At 48.1% G+C, this 17,500-nt stretch overlaps 4 protein-coding genes across 12 annotated transcripts in view; 3 read left to right on the forward strand and 1 right to left on the reverse strand.

The window, feature by feature from the left end:
• The window catches only part of LOC125948222 (biogenesis of lysosome-related organelles complex 1 subunit 1), an 844-nt gene extending 604 nt beyond the window's left edge, over positions 1-240 (forward strand). The window contains exon 4 of the mRNA XM_049674060.1: positions 1-240. This exon is cut by the window's left edge and continues 22 nt beyond it. Coding sequence (XP_049530017.1) covers positions 1-80 — 80 coding nt within the window. The 3' untranslated portion in view covers positions 81-240.
• A 205-nt stretch (positions 241-445) lies between these two features.
• LOC125948159 (WAS/WASL-interacting protein family member 3-like) lies at positions 446-15,227 on the forward strand. Of its 9 annotated transcripts, none has more exons than XM_049673956.1 (11): positions 446-596; positions 2,988-3,342; positions 9,035-9,231; positions 9,311-9,536; positions 9,774-10,108; positions 10,200-10,261; positions 11,142-11,546; positions 11,770-11,900; positions 12,163-12,599; positions 12,791-13,211; positions 13,287-15,227. In XM_049673956.1, the coding sequence occupies exons 3-10, from the start codon at positions 9,046-9,048 to the stop codon at positions 13,208-13,210; spliced, it is 2,202 nt and encodes a 733-aa protein (XP_049529913.1). In that variant the 5' UTR covers positions 446-596; positions 2,988-3,342; positions 9,035-9,045; the 3' UTR covers position 13,211; positions 13,287-15,227. The 9 variants fall into 9 exon arrangements, with proteins under 9 accessions (XP_049529913.1, XP_049529909.1, XP_049529912.1 ...); XM_049673952.1 differs by having other exon boundaries at positions 454-596; positions 2,969-3,342; XM_049673955.1 differs by having other exon boundaries at positions 469-934; positions 2,969-3,342.
• A 154-nt stretch (positions 15,228-15,381) lies between these two features.
• On the reverse strand, positions 15,382-16,854 carry LOC125948181 (telomerase Cajal body protein 1 homolog). The gene has a single exon (XM_049673998.1). It carries the CDS (start codon positions 16,626-16,628, stop codon positions 15,402-15,404), a length of 1,227 nt encoding a protein of 408 aa, XP_049529955.1. The 5' UTR covers positions 16,629-16,854; the 3' UTR covers positions 15,382-15,401.
• A 101-nt stretch (positions 16,855-16,955) lies between these two features.
• The window catches only part of LOC125948175 (fumarate hydratase, mitochondrial-like), a 3,503-nt gene continuing 2,958 nt past the window's right edge, over positions 16,956-17,500 (forward strand). The window contains exon 1 of the mRNA XM_049673991.1: positions 16,956-17,091. Coding sequence (XP_049529948.1) covers positions 16,981-17,091 — 111 coding nt within the window. The 5' untranslated portion in view covers positions 16,956-16,980. The remainder of the gene's footprint in view (positions 17,092-17,500) is intronic.

A 17,500-nucleotide genomic window follows, 5' to 3' on the forward strand; every position in this document is an offset into this window, starting at 1 on the left:
GGGCCAAAACAATCGAGAGTGATATGAACGTGATAACAACTGCCCTCGAGATTGCCTACAAGACGAGCCGGGAAAAGTAGGGGCCAATCAGGACCTTGCTATTCAATTGGACTGCCTCCCAAAATTCTACCATACCTTAACCTTAAGTTATCCACTAACTATAAGAATGATGATCACCAAAAGCGGTCAGCGAGAATAAATCATTCCAAAGGCTATTCCGGCACCATTTTTCGACTTTAACGCGATTCCAGGTCTCCGGGAGTAAAATCGACTTCCAAGCAAAAACAATAAGGTGGTGCTACATAAACCGTAAATTTATGCGTAAATTTACAAATTAATGCCAAAACGTTTACGCTAGAGTTTACGTTTCGTGTGGCCGTGGGCCTATGGAGTTGAGTACTGAACTCGCCCGTCTATTCCACGCGACACTGGCGGACCGAATGTCAAAATCACAACGAAGAACAAGAAGACCATCGAGCGAAGAAGATCGCGCGTGAGAAATCGTCAAGACGGCTCATCGTTTTCTTAGAAACTCGACGCGAAAACACAATCCCGCACGGTCGGAGGGTTAGAAAACGCGACAATCTGCGTTCCAGGTAAAGTGAATTCATCAACGCACAGAAAGTGACCTGCCGAATGAAATGGCAACGAGTATGCGAAGCGCAAAGTCCGTCGTCTGGTGCGGGAATCTCGTCGTAAGTTCCGCCGTGAGCGCGTGTGAACGCGTCAAATCTGGGAAGTGTGTGAAGTGAAAGACAGGAATTGAAATGGGATGAAAAGGCTGGAAGGCAGGAACAGCCGAACAACGGCCGCTCGTAATCGACCACGAAGAACTGGATGCTGATTCGCCCAGAAAAAAGACAGCAGAGAATCCCTCTTCGAAGTTCAGTGCGACGAGCCTTCTCTGTGGTGGCTAGGATTGCGGTGCAAAAAGGTTCGGTTTGCGATTCTCGGAAACATCACTATCGCGGCAAGCGAATTATTTTTGGTCCACCAGCCAGCGGTGCATTTGCCGACCGTGTCGCTGACGGTGCCCGCAAGCAGTTGAAGAGAAGGAAAAAGTGTATGGTGGTGCAAAAAAAGTAGATTTCGGAGCATAATAAGGGCGTTCATGGTGGGTGTTGTGGAAGGGGTAAACATTTTGCGAGTGTGTATGCTTTTTTTCGTCGTGAATTTGCGGTAACAGCAGCAGCGGTGGCCACATCGTCAACCAGCAGTAACAGGCGCGCACAATGCGAGTTGACCTCGAAAACCATAAACACCCCACACAGGTGCAAACGCTCGTCCTGCTGGTCGGTGAGAAGCTGTACAGGAAGGACAGCATAGAATCTCAGTGCGTCGCTGCAGCGTATCCTTTTGCATCTCGGTGCACCACAGCAAAGGTCTTGGGAACTTCATACCAACCGAGTTTTTTTCAGGTAAAACGATGGTGTGGCATGAATGCATGCCAACGCAAAAAGCGAACGTAGGCCCCCCCCCCCCCCCATCCCCATATACACTAGTGCCAGAACGGGACAACATGCTCTCCCCTCGTCTGGAACTTAGCGTAAGCCAGCCCCAACAGCAACATCATCAACAACAGCAGCAGATTCCAGCGTAGAAAACGTCATCGGTCGTCGTCGTCGTGTCGTCGCGAAGAGTGAAATCCGATGGTCAAGCATTCCGCCGTCTGGAAAGCTGTGTGAGAGTGTTGGCGAGCGACAACTTCCCCAAATTTTAGTGTAGCAGCAATTCGGACGGTTCGATTAGAGCGATTGAATGTATCGTCGATCAGCACGACCGCACGACCGCACCACCGCCCAGTGATGAATGAGTCATCCTTTGAAAAGTGGCCGAAGACCGATACTAAACTGCGCTGCCTCCCAATCCTTTGTCTTTTGGCAGGACACGTATGGTACGATCCTGTTAGGTCTGCCACCCCCTTGTTACATTTCTATTTCTTTTTCCTTGCTAAACAATACCATGCAAAGTTGATCGTAGTAAGCAGCCGAACGGTAGAGGTACTTCCCTGCTGATAACACCGGAACCCAGGTCGACACAAGATTGTCGCCTCCGACGACCGTGATTTGCAATTGATAAGAGGGCCGTCGGTTCTGCTCTGCTGCCGTGTAAGCCAGTGTTGTTTTTTTGCTCCGCGATCTCTGTCTGAGATGGAGGACAAGATCATGATCCCCGAGTACCTAGTGCTCAAGGGAAACTACGTTGCGTTCGGCTGCTGCGATAGCTGATGATTGTTTCAGATTGTGTTTGTCTTCTCTCCGCGTTTTCGCCGCCGCTGGAGCTACGCAGCTCCACCAAAGGAGTCGAGATAATAATTGACACTTTTTGCTCGCGACACAGCAAGCGAGCGGAGCCTACCAACCATACAGTCCACCCAGGCCACCCAGACCCAGACCAGTAGTAGTTTACCATCGGCTCCCCTTAAGCGGAGAGGAGCAAATTATTTGCAAACCGATCGTGTCGCTCGAGGCCAAACTAATGTTGGAAAGTATCGCCCAGTTTCGGATAGCGGATGGTGAGACAAGGGAGGTATAGAGCTCCTCCTGGGGCTGCGTTTGCTTTGTGCCATCGTTCCGTTCAGCCCTTGGTTTATGTGACATGCACACACATACCCGGACGATGTGTTTCGGAAGCAGTCGTGCGAATGTGATTGAGAAAAAAACGCTAAAAAAAAAAGAAAAAGGTAAAATATACATCAAGCACCAACTTGGTCCCAGATTGGTGACAAGCGGTTCGGTTTTACCACGGCACTGGCACAAGAAGGGAAAACAGTGGGTCAGCCAGCCACGAATACAGATACTGCTTGTCCTCTGCAAAAACAAAGGCTACTAGAGCAATGTCAACAACAGCGATACACATAAGCATCCTTGGGAGCTGTGTATCTGTGGACAAAGATGTGAAAATATTGTGTGTATCATTTGCGTTGTAGCGCAAGAGATAATACTTAACGTCATCAATCAATATTAAGTTAAGTGTGTGTTTTGCAGATCCAGCATTAATAATTGAATGGTAGTGCGACGAGAAGAAGTAAAGTAACGTAAGATGTGAGTGATGTTTAAAGTGTTTCTGTAAATCGTTTGTGGTGATTGAAAACCAATAGCACACTAGCGTGTGTGCGTTACAGTGCAATTGATACGGTTAAAAGAAGAAAAAATAACAAAGGAAAAAGATAGCAGCAGTTCCATTAGCTCTCCTGCCGTAGACGGAAAACGGCATCTTCTGCGAGAACACCAGCAGACTGCAAACCACATCGCGTCCGTTCCGGCAATAGAGAAACGATCACGACGGCGGCATCCAGCATTGTACCAGCGGTGCCAGCGAGGAGCAAGGCCAAAACAGGCGGTGAGTAATCCTCGCAGCGTAGGTCGCATCCACACACGCACTGGAATAACGTCACCAACGCGACGAAACGGCCTGTCCGCCGTAGGGTGGGGTACCTTCGTCGACGTAGCATCACTGCCTCGTGTCCCGCGTGATCCGGCTCCGGTGGCTTCTTTGTCACCGATGTAGGCGCGCCCACATGACGAAGGCCGGTCACAGCCACATCCACAGCATCTTCGTAATCTGTGTTGCTGCTGTAGTGCTCAATTCTAACATGTGGAGCTCGATCTGAACAGCCGAGTATCAGAGTATATAGAATCGGACACACGGTATAACGATTGGCGATGTATCGGCCAATAAGAAAGTGCGAAATACTAAAAATGGAGAAAAAGGCTGCTGCATCAGTTCCGCTTCGAGAAATGTTTTTGCAAAGATGAACACGGGCGAAGAACGGAGCATGTGGGGAAGGCATTTTGGGATTGGATTTCTATTTTCGGTTCAAAGACCAAGCCCTCTGCGCCACATGCTTGAGCCGGTATGGGTTGTTGTTTTTTTAATTTTTTTTTTGGCAATTATTGCTCCGCTTCGCTTCCAAAACGCGACTCATTTAAAATGTAAATCTTGCGAGCGCTCAACGTGTCACGAAGCAGAAGAAAAAGCCAAACCGAACCGAAGGTATCGGCTTTAGAGTAACAGATGGTTCTGTTATTGGGTTTGATTCAAGCGCACAACGATCATTACGAAAGGATATGTTTCTGGCGCATTTCTTTGCTGGTTGCTAAAGCCTAGGGAGATCCAGGAGTAATCTGGTGTCATGCTTTAATTACAGCTGGTTTGATTTAGCTGATCTGCTGCTTGAGTTCACATTAATTAGAACCCCGGTAGCTCGAACGTATTCTTCCTGTCTTATGCGATGCTGTGCCATATCAGCTTCTTTTGTAGTGGCCATTGCCTTCTAGTCTGTTCACTATCATTCAAACATGAAAAAACTAATTGCTTTTCGTCGAAAACACGCCCTGTTGCTGGTTTACGCGTCAGTATTAAGGATACTGATTCTACAAATTTGAATTTTTATGTTGAATGATTTATGATTTGCGTGATTTGCTACGAAATTCGTTTATCTTACTTGTTTCATGTTTAGAAATTACAACAGTTTCTACGCAACTCTGATAAACAATTAATAGCTAACGCATTTGGTCACTGTTGCAATGAGTATGACACCATCATTTCCATTTCTTTATTTTTAATCTATACGTCTGATGACGAGTTCGTCAAATGGTACAATGTCGATAACACATTTCTCTGTACCGTGCATTGAAGACTATGCAAAAAATTGGTTTTACAGTTGGTTTCTTATGCTATTCGGACCCTAGTACTGTCTAGAATCGAAGGATTATCGGTAAAGCGTTCTTTGGTACATTTAGCGCTAGCTCCTATCCCCAAGATGATTGTCAGATATCAATCGATGGTATTTTTCAAAAGTTATCAACATTATCACGATCACCTAAATGAAGCAGAATGTAGAATACTTCGTCGCCTCATATTTCTTGGTAGCCAATTCAATTGTCCCTGCTGCCATAGGGCACCGTTGGCGGAAGCATTCGAATGATTGCTTCGATCAGTCTCGATTAGTCCTCAGAGATCGAGTCTCAGCCGTGTTTGATCATCACATCATACCGCGCACCCGCTTTAGGAACCAGAAAAGACGTAGGGGGCGGGGGCGAATAATGGGTGTCTTGTCATATCTTGCGGCAGTCACCAATGACTCACCCGTGCTAAACAAGCCCACCTGTCCTCCCAGTCCATGCGCACGCGGTTTGTCGTGAAAGAAAAAATGCGATGGGAGCAGCATATGATGCTCCCGCTGCCATTGACTCATGAGCTTTTATCAACGGCGGGCTCTCACACGCAATCGCGTACAATTTCCTGTCCCTGGTTTGTCGGTGTGCCCTACCCTTGGTTCCATTGATAAAGACGTCTAGAGCATATACTGGTGGTGGTGGTGTGGTTGTCGTGGTTCCTCTTACCAGCTTTGGGTGCTGCGGCTTGCGTAACCGGCTAAAGCTCTACAAAAACTAAAACGAAACAAAAAACCAAAGGAAACATAAAACATGAATCCGTGGGGGGAGCCCATCGCCAAACTGAAAGTAATTTTATTGTTTCATGCCATTTATGCTTAGCCGTTTATTACACTCAATTGTACCATTTGTGGAGGCTAGGGGATGATGCTCAACAATAAACAATTTAATAGCCCATCTGGAAGATAAGCCATTATTGGTTTCAGGCTTATGGTCATGCAGATTGTAGTGTGGCAAACAATTTGCCACTTGATTTCTTATCATCGGTAGTTATAGTAGATGTTAGCAATCAGTTGTGAGCGTTCTGTTTTCTTACTTCTCTGGAACTGCACCATTGGCAGATTGGCAGGTGCACCATCGGCAGGTTGATATCTTAATTAGGTGTGGCCAAACTTGCGATACTTAACGAAAGGCTTATGCTAGACCAAACGCATTAATTGAACATGTTAGCCTAAAACATTGAAATGAATAATTTTTGGTGAATTTCATTGCTACATAATTATTACCTAGATCGCCAGATTTATTCAGCACTAGTTCATCACTGTAGCTACAAATTACTCGGTGATTGATCATATGGTGCCGAAATTTCGTGCAGTAAATAAACATATAATCCAAATAATCATGCTTAACAAATAACAAACTATTTGCCCTCTAAACGGCGATAGGGTGAAGGTTATTGCGGGTGTTCGGTTGCAAAGTAAGTAATCATAAGGTTCACATCTCAGGGGCAAGCCAAACCTCTACGTGGTTAAGTGTTGCTTGAAAGAAGCCTCCATCGAACCTTCGAATGTGGCCCAAACCGCCGGCGCCTTGTGTTGTATGCGTGCGCCTTGTGTTGTAATCGGACCAACGCACCGAGTGCTCTAGTAGTAGCTAGTAGTGTAGTGGTAGCACGATACTATGTGCAGCTGATAATCGTACATCATTTGCACTAACCTTTCGCGCTTGCTTCACATCACACCATCAGACAGGTAGCTCCCCTAGCCGTCTGAGCACTAGTTGCTCGGCGATAAACCTCCCCACGCAATGTGTGTGGTTGGTTAATGCGGTTCGATGAAATTCGCCCAGTGCAAGGGTGTTCTTGGAGGGAGGGTGCGTCGATTGGTTGGCCTCGGGAACGACTGTACCGTCGAAGGGTACCTGATAAACACTACGATACTTCTTCAACCCCGATAAGATAAATCGCCGTATCGATTGTGCTTGCCACCGAACAGACCGTTGGTGTTTCGAATTTGAACAGAATGTTAGAACAATAAGTCACTAAACAAATGTTTTATAGGCTAATGATGTACGTTGGTACATCCAGTCGGCAGTTGACCATTTAGTAAGTGTTATTTTAAACCACATAGACCCTTTTTGTGGAATAGCAGCTCTTAGAAGCCAGGAACGGTGTAAGACGTAGATGAGTTAAGGGAAAGTGCCTTATCAATCTCCTTATCGGTCTCGATGGTACTTAGTGTCGCCATAAAGGGTGTGGGACCACCTGTTGTCGCCGTCACCAGTCAAACACACACACGTACACGAACAAACACAATTACACACGCATCATCATTCCTTTTCCGATTGGCAAAGGGTTTATGTACTCAGCGATGGTGCACGGCGGTACTCGATTTGGAAACTAGTTCTCTCCAAACAAAAGTTGCGATGGGCACCCTGGCTTCCGATGTCGCTGAGGTAATGGAATGACAGGAATATCACTTTTTACCGCCTGCAACGATACAACGATTTTCTCTTTCATTTAAACTGCAATTCCTCTATGAAACCGCAGTTCAACCCTGCTGATGCGGGGATGTTTTCTGTGTGCGATCAATGTGCACTTGACTGACGGCATGGCGCCTACGGATCATTGAACAAACTGATCATCCGGCAGGCGTGTTCTCGATTAACTTGTCATAGGCTGCTTCGCACTTTTTGCATCGCGAATGATTTTTCCAGTTTTTCCAGTTCTTATCCAGTTTTTAGAACAATTTTGGTCGATTTATGCGACGTTAATGTGCTAATTTTGTTGCCGAATTAGCACTGGTCTTACTTGTCTGATATAATTTCAAAATATCAGACATAGAATTTCTCGGTGATATAATTTCAAAATTAGTAACACATAATTAGTTATAAACTATAATTTTCTTTAGGCGATGTGTCCTATGAAAACATACATATTAACCCTAGGGCGACATAGTGCCCTATGATAGCATGCATATTAACCAAAATTAGTAGCTAATAGCAAGCTGCAGCTGTGCAGCAGTTGCACTATCCGATATCTATCAACCTATAAGTTAGAATTTGTAGTTATTTTTTAAAATAAAAATAAAATCGTTCTGTCTCGTCTTGTCGAAGATCGAATAATACTTCTGTGGCATTCGTAACTAATGCCCGTGCACTATATTTCATAATGCTGGTCTTTGTTCCTGTGTGTATTGTGCGAAGCCTAGTGAGTGACAACATAAACTGCATAGTTACATACAAGTGCAAACGTTGTTCTGCGATCGCAACCTACTGGCGTCACAAATGTATGTCAGCTGTCGTGATCCGCCAGTCGACAGCTGGTGGTGGTGTACGATGAACCTAGAACGGTTGGTACTGTAAACACTCCCCTGCCGTTGCTACATCGTTGATCATCATCATCAGCGACAATTCGCGACGCGAGGGAAACGGTCTGTGGCGGCGGTAAGCACATGCTGTAGACCGAGAATTGAAATGGAAATGCTATTTACCCACGAAAAGCTTCCGGATGTCTCGTTTAATTTGGCCGATACGAGGGAGGCCGAAGCACCGGTGCGGGATAAGCGAAATACACAGGCTCAGATGTAAAGATCCGAACAGTAGGTCACATTCTGTCGGCAACAATCACTCTACGGTTCTATCCCAGATCGATATGGTTTTGTGGAGTATCGATTTCGTGTAATCTTTTGGCTAGCACAGTACATACACACATACACATGCCCAAGAGAGGGGACAATGAGAGAGGTTTTTCCGGAAGTTTAATTTAAAGCGTAGCCAGGTTATGCAACATTTCTGAACATGCCACCGGTAACCGGTAGCTAAGTGCTCTCTGCTTGAAGAAATGAGCGTTGTGAGGAAGGGAAAGGAAGGGACAGAGAAGGGATTTGGCGAACGTTGTCTGTGACAATGGGCGCCAACCGAAGGAACGTGCCACCTCAACCGACAGTCGCTGGTATGTTGGCTCCCCATCCAACTCTTTCCATGCCATCCAATGCCGAGGCCTCAAAGGTTCGAGGTGACCTGATAACGGAAGGACCGTTGGTTCATAATCTAATCTACAGGCGCTACCTCTCTCACTCCTTCTATTTCGATCTGTGGCAAGACTAACAGAGGATAAACTTGCATCGTCCATTTCATTCACACTGCGGTTTGGGGTAAGTTCTGGCTCTCGCATGGATACTATCCGGCTCGTGTGGCTCAGTGCCAGAATTAGAGCGTGTTTCGCAGACTATTAAGCCGCTATACAAGAGACGGGAAGCGCAGTAGGCGTGGTAGGGATTGTATCTCGACAGAGGCTAGAGCTTTTTGAGATACCGTAATTAGCGAGTCAACGATGAAGTGCTCGCCCTCTCGGATTTGAAATAACTTCCATGGTTACTGACTGGTGTTTGCATTTCTCCTCTCTTTGATAGCAGCTTCCTGAAAAATGCCACCACCGCCGCCGCCTGGACCCCCACCTCCCCCAGGGCCGCCACCCCCGCCAGCCCTGAAGCTTGGTGGGGGTGCACCGTCGGCCGACGGTCGAAATGCACTGCTCTTGTCGATCCAGAAAGGGGCGAAGCTCAAGAAGACGGTCACGGTCGACAAGAGTGCCCCGGCGATCCAGGGCAAGGTAAGTCCAAAGTCAGCCAGTTTCCGCGATCGCGACCGCAATTACAAAGCGTTCATGTTGCTTTCTTCGTCCCCGCTAGGTGTCGGATGTTGGAGGATCAGCGACAGCGGCACGGGCAAACAATCGTGCTCCGGGACGGCCATCCGGTAATGCACCGCCCGGTGGTGACATCACAACAACACCACCAGCGTTCGGTGGTGGTGGTGGTGGACCCGCTACCCAGCCCAAGCTCGGTGGTCTGTTCGAGGGAATGGCATCGATGCCGAAACTGAAACCCGTTGGTAGCAGAACCGCGACGAGCGCAGGTACGATTGCGAAGTAATCGGAGAGGAGACTGCCGGACACTGCGAACGCGGTCTGATTGCACACATCCGTCCACCCTACGAGAAAAAAGGGGCTGGGGATCATAGGTGTAATGAGGGCACTCATTGTGAGAATGAATGTCCTCGTCACTCTAGTTGTACAACTGCTGCCAAATGTGCTCGGTGTCTGGGTGTGCCTGGTGGTCGCATATTGATCGATGATCTTCCTTTGATTTTCAGGAAATTCGACTCCGCCAGGATTGCAGCAAAACACGACACCATCACCGGACGCTTCGAAGGGTTCCCCAATCAACAACGGACGGGTCGGGAATGGGTCCGGTGGTGGTGGTATCGTGGCGCTCGACTTCTCCGATGAGCTCGCGCAAAAGTTGACGCTCAAAAAGCAGAAACAGCAACAGACCAGCAGCAACGGTAGCAGCAGTAGTGTTAATGTAAGCAACAGTAGCGGTAGCCCGACAATGAATCCCCCTCCTCCGCCTGTGCCGAATGAGTCGAACCTACGGATGAACCGGGGACCTCCACCGCAACCACCAACATCGATCAACAACCAGCGGGTAAGTGATCATACGATTCCACCACGACGTCGCGTGCGCACGATGCGGACCAACGTGGATTCGCTAACGATGTTCTTTCCTCTGCTTTTAGCCCTCCGGTGACAGCTCGACAACGAAGCAATCAGCATCGTCTTCTTCCTCCAGTCAGAAAAGGTACCGTATCCGCCTGGTGACGGTAAAACGGGTGTTTACGTTCCGTTGATACAGTCCCCAGAAGTGTAGTCGCCATCATCGTGTACATAACGCATTGCTTTGCCCCCCCGTTCATAGCTGCTTTCTGTGATGGTTAAGGGACTTCCACGCCAACAGGAGGCAATCGATCACGTTTTTCGGTGGATCGGCGGTGACACGGCGGGAGTGTTTTGGTTTTCGCTTGGAGTGTATTACCTTGTCGCACCGAGATCATGTGGGCTGTGCGTTGGTCTTGAATTAGGAGCAGAACAAGATTAAGTTATTTTTAGAAACGATTTCTTTTTTAATCGTTTTTCACGATACCATCACAACCTCGAAGGCAGCGCACTTCGATTCTCGCTGCTCTTGGTACCGATTTTGTTTGACCGTGAATGGCTAGGACCGTAAGGTCACAAGCAGCATGCGGGGGATTAATTCTTGGAAAATGATGAATGTTTTTTGTTCGGGATTCTACGCCACACTTTCAATCCATGGCTTGTTATTTAATGATAACCATGGAGGCAGGACATAAGTGTTGCTAGCTTCCTTGTGTTAGCAAATGTTATGTTTTGACCGTTATTTTCTGATAATGTTTTTGCTTGCCAACCCGTAGGATGTTTTGTAGTCTATGCTAATTCCTTTGTGGTTTTTTCTTCTTATCAACCTTTTCCCATTTCTCTCTCCCTCTCCTGTGATACACTCGTCTATCCATCGTTCGTCTGTTTCTTTGTGTGTTCGTCCTGGTGTGTGCGTGTCTGTTATACGATGCAAAAACAAAACGTTACTCTGTGAACGCTTCGCTATTTTACCGGTCCGGTCCATGGGATGTACCCCATGTCCTCCTCCCCTTTTGGGTAAGTAGCCAAGCACCAGCAACACCCAACCATCTGCACGGTGGTAAACATCCGACTGGTAGCGCAAAACCCTCGACGAACGGACCATCTACGGGTTCGATTGGACCTGCAATCACTACCGCGATCGGCACTAGTCCCACACCGAACGCGATCGGACTCCTTCCGAACCGATCGGCACTCTTCGGAAACAACACCAGCGGAAGCACCGGCACCGTCGCAAACGGTAGTGTGCCTTCCTTGGCACCGGCAGCGACCGCCGGAGCGGCTGCTGCACCAGTTCCACCGAAACCGGTGCCGAACTATGGTAAACCAAATCTAGCGCCAAAACCTCCGGGTATGCTTGCGGGCGGTGACGCCAGCAGTAATGCTACCAGACCAACCGTGAGTCGTCACCAGAGCATGCGAAGTCCAAGGTAGGTTCGGGGTTGCACCGGGTATCGGTAGAGAATGGCTAGGTCAGGGATCAGGTGGTTTGAAAATTTCCTATGTGAGTTTTTGTTTGTGTTTGCCAATTGGTACGCTTCATGCAATAGCTAGAAACCATCCTCCAGTAAGCGGGATTTGGAATATGGCTTGGTGTGGGCTTTTTATTGGTGGCACAATAATATTTATCTCAATTCTATCACCCAATTTTAGGTCCCCCCCAGTATCGCAAACCGTTCCGGCGTTTCCGGCAAACCATTTCGGGACGATGCGTGGTCCACCCTCGTCAACGGCCATGTTCCAATCGTCGGAATCGATAGTCCGATCACCACGAGAAGTCACCGGTAGGTCGTTTGTTCGATAAAATATCACATGATCTCAGAACTAGTAGAAATAGGCATATTTATCAGCTAGCCATGGTTACCAACTGCTGGTTGTCGAATGCTAGATGCGAAAAAAAGTGATTTCTCTTCCCTCACCCTGGACGCCTGCTTGAGATTCTCATTAAGCCAGAATGGATTGGTGTTATCATTTCATTCAAAAAAGAACTAATATCAAAAAGAGGAATAGGTCATATTCTGACTACATTATTCTTTACTCTCACAGGACGACCATCGGCACCACCACCAAAACCCCCAACGATGAAGCCACCACCACCGCCACCGGTGCGGAGCGTGAGTAATACGAACCTAACGCACCTGCCACCCACTCTTAGCTTAGCACCGACCCAGGACCCTAGTGAACCGTCCTCGTTCGGATCGGTGAACAACGTTTCGTCACTAACGTTGGCCGATGAGCTGCGGGCAAAACTATCCGGCGGTGGCCAATCGGCGACCAACCTGTCGGTGGCTAATGCATCATCTAACTCCATCTCCACCGGCAACCTAACCGTCGTTGGTGGTAATGGTGGCAGTGGCACTGGTTCGCTTACGAAGGGTGTTAGTCTGAAGACTACGGCTGCTCCACCGTTGCCACCTCACCGAACATGCCCAGCACCACCACCACCAGCAGCCCCACCCTCTACAGCGGCCGCTTCGTTATTGGTGAGTAGCTGCCTTCGCACGAAAAGTGCAAAATTCTCCTGCCCGGTGGAGTGGGGAGAGGGGGTGGGGTGGAGATTAGATAAGAAGTGCACACTGTTGGAGCATAGCCGCCTGGAGCCACAAATCGCGCGGTGTGCGCTGGAAAATAAGCGAGATAAAAGATAACTCATTCTCTCACTTGTTTCTCGCAGAATTCCGGTGATGTACCAGTGCCACCGCAACGCATTTCTTCGATACGCAACTCGGGCGGACCGGGCTCGATACCAGCGGTAGCATCGATTAGCAGCAATAGCAGCCACAGTAGTAGTCACAATCAGAGTCATCATAGTCAAGTTAGCAGCACGGTTACGGTCGTGTCGTCAACGCAGTCGCGCAAGGATATATCGGCGGCTTCGATCAGCAGTTCGGGCAGTGGAGGTTCATTGGCAGCCGCTAGCAGTAAGATGCCGCTCGCCGATGTAGACCTCGATAGCAAGTACTCGGTCTACTTCCACAAAGTGACCGAGTTCCCGCCTCCGATGGTGTTCCTCAACGTGCCGAAAGTGAATCCGAGCGAGGTGCGATTGCAACAAACGACGGGATCCCAACAATCATCACAACTACGGCAATAAGGTAGAAGCATCAGTTTCCTCTGGTTGTCACCAACTAGTTCCTCCATTTCCACTAAATTTCAATCATTAATTTCAGAAGTGAACATTCGGACAGCATGCGAACTCGTTCGCAGAGCAAGGAAACCTATCGGTGGTTACATTGAAAAAATGCTTTACCCTATTCCTCTATCGCACAAGAGAGGGAATAACTAGCGACGACAGTATTCGGTGATGAAATGGACGGAACGTGTACGATGACGTTCACAGAGGCAGTGATTTGCACGGCTACATACATACAACTTATCTCGTGTACTCAAGCTGTCCTGAGCAAGGGATTACACGTATCAATTAGCTCAAACTTCATAGCTAACTTCTGTCGGCTCAATTGTGTTGATTAGATAAAATCGTGCGTGAAATAGAATGGTGCGGCTCTATGACTGCAGCCCCTTTTGTAGGAACACACTCCTCGACAGCAGGAAGTCCTATCCTTCTCTTAAACTCAGAAGAAAAAGTTCGATTCCGCCGTGGTGGTGGAGAGAAAATGGGACTAGGGAAAGCAAATTTGAGACTCAAGTCACCAAAAACAACCATATCATACGAAGGACAAGTCGTAGAACAACAGATAGCCAAACGTGAGGACACACACACATATACTTATAATACTAGCCACGTTACGGAATCATCTAATGTGACCGTCTAGTTGATCCTACGAAACACAAACTAACCCGAAAACACAAACCACCCTGAATCAAGAGCGGTGAATGAGTGAGTTGTAAACGACCTGCACACAACTGGCCTGGGTGTGCGGGGTCGTCCTGTAACTGGTAGAAGAATCGTTTAGGAGAAGGAAGGGTTTGCGCGCAATGTGTACATAAAGAAGAGAAAAACTAATCGGAAACTGTTGAATTTTAGTTGTTCATTCGTTTTGGAGGAGACACACGCATTATAGAATGCTAACGTTGGTCGGTTGATGGTGGACCCCTTAAGCAGGAATTTTAATTCTTTGAATTCGGAATTGGAGTTTTGCTGGTTGTGGAGAGGAAGAGTTAGAGAAAGAGAGAGAAAGAGAGAGAGAGAGAGAGAAAGAGAGAGAGATATATAGAGAGAGTAGAGAGAGAAGGAAATCGATTTGCAAGAACATGTGATCGTAAATGTGAGTGGGAAAAGAACCACGGGGCAAGGCCAGAACAGTCGACCATGAAGTACGGCAAAGGACCGAGCAGCGACGAATGGAAAATGTATCCGGTAGGGAAAGGAAAAGTTTTTAATTTAGGCGGAGAGATGGAAGGAGGGAAGCCAATTAACGTTTGCTAAGTTTTGTTAGGAAAACAAGAAGGAAATGGGAGCAGTAATAGATTCGCGATGGAAGAATACCACGAGAGGGCAGAGGGTGATAAAACGGAATGGTAGCAGTATGTGTACCATCAAATCGTAACGAGAAGGGGAGCTACTAGTGGTACTACCAGCATGAACTGTGGCAATAAGATGCGCTGCGAAAATGGAGCGAAGCGAAACGTGAAGAGAAGGAGAAGCACGATAAAGCGACCTTCTCCGCACCGAACCCACGAACATAAAGCGCATACAATATTCTAGATACTTTAACTTTCGAGAGGGAACAATCACTGAAATGCAGGACAAATAAGTAAGTGCAGAGCAGTATATTAGAGAGCGATGATGGAAGGGCAAACGTGAAAATAGATCACGAACAGCGTCACTTCAACCAGCACACCGGCCAATGCCAGGCATAGCAGAAAAGTAGTGGCATCCGCCGTGAGTGTATTAGTCGCGTTCGTGTAAGAGCAGGTGAAGCATTTTACTGTTTTGGACAGTTGAGTCGAGCGCCTCGCACTTCGAACTCGGGTTTAAGGGAGCGAAAGAACGGGGGATGGGGAAGCAAAGGAGAACGATACGGTTCCCCCTTCGGAACACTTTAACAGTAGTAGTTAGCCGTGCGTTTCCACTTTATTAATCCAAATTTGTTATTTCTCTTCTCGTTGTACATATGAACCATGGAAAAAAGAGAGAATATTTAATCGTACCATGGCGTGGTTGGTTTCGTTCCGTGTTTTTTTTTTTTTGAAAGAAGACGATAGTGTCGCAACCAAGGTTTGCTAAGGATCGGAACAGAGAAAACTAAAGTAACAGCAATATCAACAGCGTAGCCCTTATCTTGCGAAGTGGTGATCGATGCCTACTTGCCGTCCCCGCTTGCTCAGCCATCAGAAAGTAACGCTTTACCGATCCACCAGAGGGTGAGTGAGTTTTCGATTTTCTGTTGATTTGCAGCAGGCTGTGTTGGAGCGGCAGATGTCGTGGACTGGTCGGTATCATCGTCATCGTCGCCGTCGCATTTGGCACTAGCTGGTAAGGTCAAATGCTCCTGACCACTGGACGTTGCCAGTATGGGAGCAGTGGGATGGAATGACACTCCGTTGAGGGAATCGTGATGAAGTGGAAAACTGAGTTGTTTCGGACACGCATCACTGTCCGGTTCCCGTAGATTCCAGGCCTGCAGGATTCCACGCGTGTCACCGCTCACCAACCACTGGCCCCGTGGTGAAAAGTCCAGATGCACCCGCTGGTTGTTGGCGCAAGTACGATGTAGTACGCGTAGCGGTGCCGTCAGATTTCGTATGTCCCAGAGGCAAATTTTGGAATCTTTGCGCGCACCGGACACAAACAGTTCCTCGCGGTCCGGTTCAAAACCTACCCAGGTGATACCTGCGTTGTGCGGGTTCTTCGAGACACCGATCTGTTCGCCGGAGCGTGTGTCAAGCAGGGAAATGTGACGATTCCATGATCCGTAAACGATGGTTTGCGGCATTGAGAAAGCTATCGCCAAGCAGGATGCGGTTGACTTCAGGCTCCACGATGCTTTCTCGCGGCCCGGTACATTGAGATCGAAGGATTTGATTGATTTGACGTAACCACCGTAGATCGTGGAGCCGTCATCGGGTGAGAAAAGCACCGATAGGGCCGAATTCACCTCATCGAACTGATCGTAGCCCTTGTACGAGCACCGCAACTGGCCAGTGAATGCATCCCAGAGGTGGATCGGTTCGTGGCGGCGCGAAGCTATCCAGCAGCATGTTTCCGGTTGCAGACTGTTCATGGCCGGATACCAGGCGTAGTCGTACACGTGGGCACTCCGTTTCACGTGCACCGCCGAGGTCAGCACATCGACTGGTCGGTCCTCGCTGATCGCCTCTTTATCGTACAGGTCGGTGGGCAGTTCCACGATGTGCATCCCGTCATCGTTCACTACCGTGAGCACGCACGTCCCGTCCGGAGACCATCGACATCCTTGCAGGTAATGTTTGAACTCTGGCCGATCCCAAGAGCTGCGGGCCAACTCTATACACGTGCGATCCTGGAAGAAGTCACTCTCGGCCGGTCGCAGGAGCTCAACGCCGGCGGATTTCTGCTCATCCGTTTCCATCGGTGTTCCATCATCCGGCGGTAAATGTGTTGCTTCCTCGGTCGATTCCTTTTCAGTGTTGGATTCTGTTCAACTCAGAGGGCGCTCCGTTTCCTGGATTTCCAAAGGATTTTCCACTTCCGCGCTCATTTCGCCGGGCCGGTTCCGCGTAAAAAAACGTAAACAATCAACCGTCAACGAAATGTCAACGAGAAAAATGACAGTTCCCGGTATCTTGTGTGTGTGTGTGTGTGTGGTTGCGAGTGTGTGTGTGCGGTTTTTTGCGGGATCAACAAACTTGCAGCTCCTGGCGAACCCTTTTTCAGGACGACTTCAAAGTGCCGACAATCCGATAAATCCAGCAGCAGACAAAATGTTCCATGTTTTGCGCTTTGTCGTCCGTGGCCAGGGTCAGCTGAAGGCCTGCGCCCGGCTCGCTTCGGCCCTCCAGTCCCACCGTCGCCAAATTACCACCAGCCGCACGGTAAGTTGGGAAAAAGTAATGGTGCCGATAGCGGAAAAGCGGAAAATTACATAACCCAAGAATACCTGTGTCCAAGATCTGCTATTTTGCGGAATCCGGAATCGCCGGTTTCCAACGGGGTTAGTGAGGAATTTCAAAAAAGTGTCGACCATCGTCTGGATGAAAATCATTTCCTTTTCAATGAAAACTCAATTGCCTTTCGATTTCTCAGTAGCCTCTAGTGGGATGGCACCTTTGTCAAAATATTCGGCTGCTCAAACACACTGGATATAAAAAAGTTACGAATTTCAGCTAGTTACGTATTGTTTTAAAAAAAAATGAAGTTAAACTAGGATGTATCTGAAGGTATGATAAGAGGCTGATTACAAAAATAGTCAGATGATCTCCAGCCCAACAAATCAAACCAGCA

Source organism: Anopheles darlingi, chromosome 2 (genome assembly GCF_943734745.1).
Source record: "Anopheles darlingi chromosome 2, idAnoDarlMG_H_01, whole genome shotgun sequence".
Lineage (NCBI taxonomy): Eukaryota > Metazoa > Arthropoda > Insecta > Diptera > Culicidae > Anopheles > Anopheles darlingi.

What these genes read in the sequence shown, in the direction of transcription:
- LOC125948159 (XM_049673956.1), top strand. Translation starts at nt 9,046, where the DNA reads ATGCCACCACCGCCGCCGCCTGGACCCCCACCTCCCCCAGGGCCGCCA. An exon ending in ATCACCACGAGAAGTCACCG is followed by an intron (nt 11,901 to 12,162) that starts GTAGGTCGTTTG and finishes TTACTCTCACAG; the next exon opens with GACGACCATCGGCACCACCA. An exon ending in CAGCGGCCGCTTCGTTATTG is followed by an intron (nt 12,600 to 12,790) that starts GTGAGTAGCTGC and finishes TGTTTCTCGCAG; the next exon opens with AATTCCGGTGATGTACCAGT.
- LOC125948181 (XM_049673998.1), bottom strand. Translation starts at nt 16,628, where the DNA reads ATGGAAACGGATGAGCAGAAATCCGCCGGCGTTGAGCTCCTGCGACCG.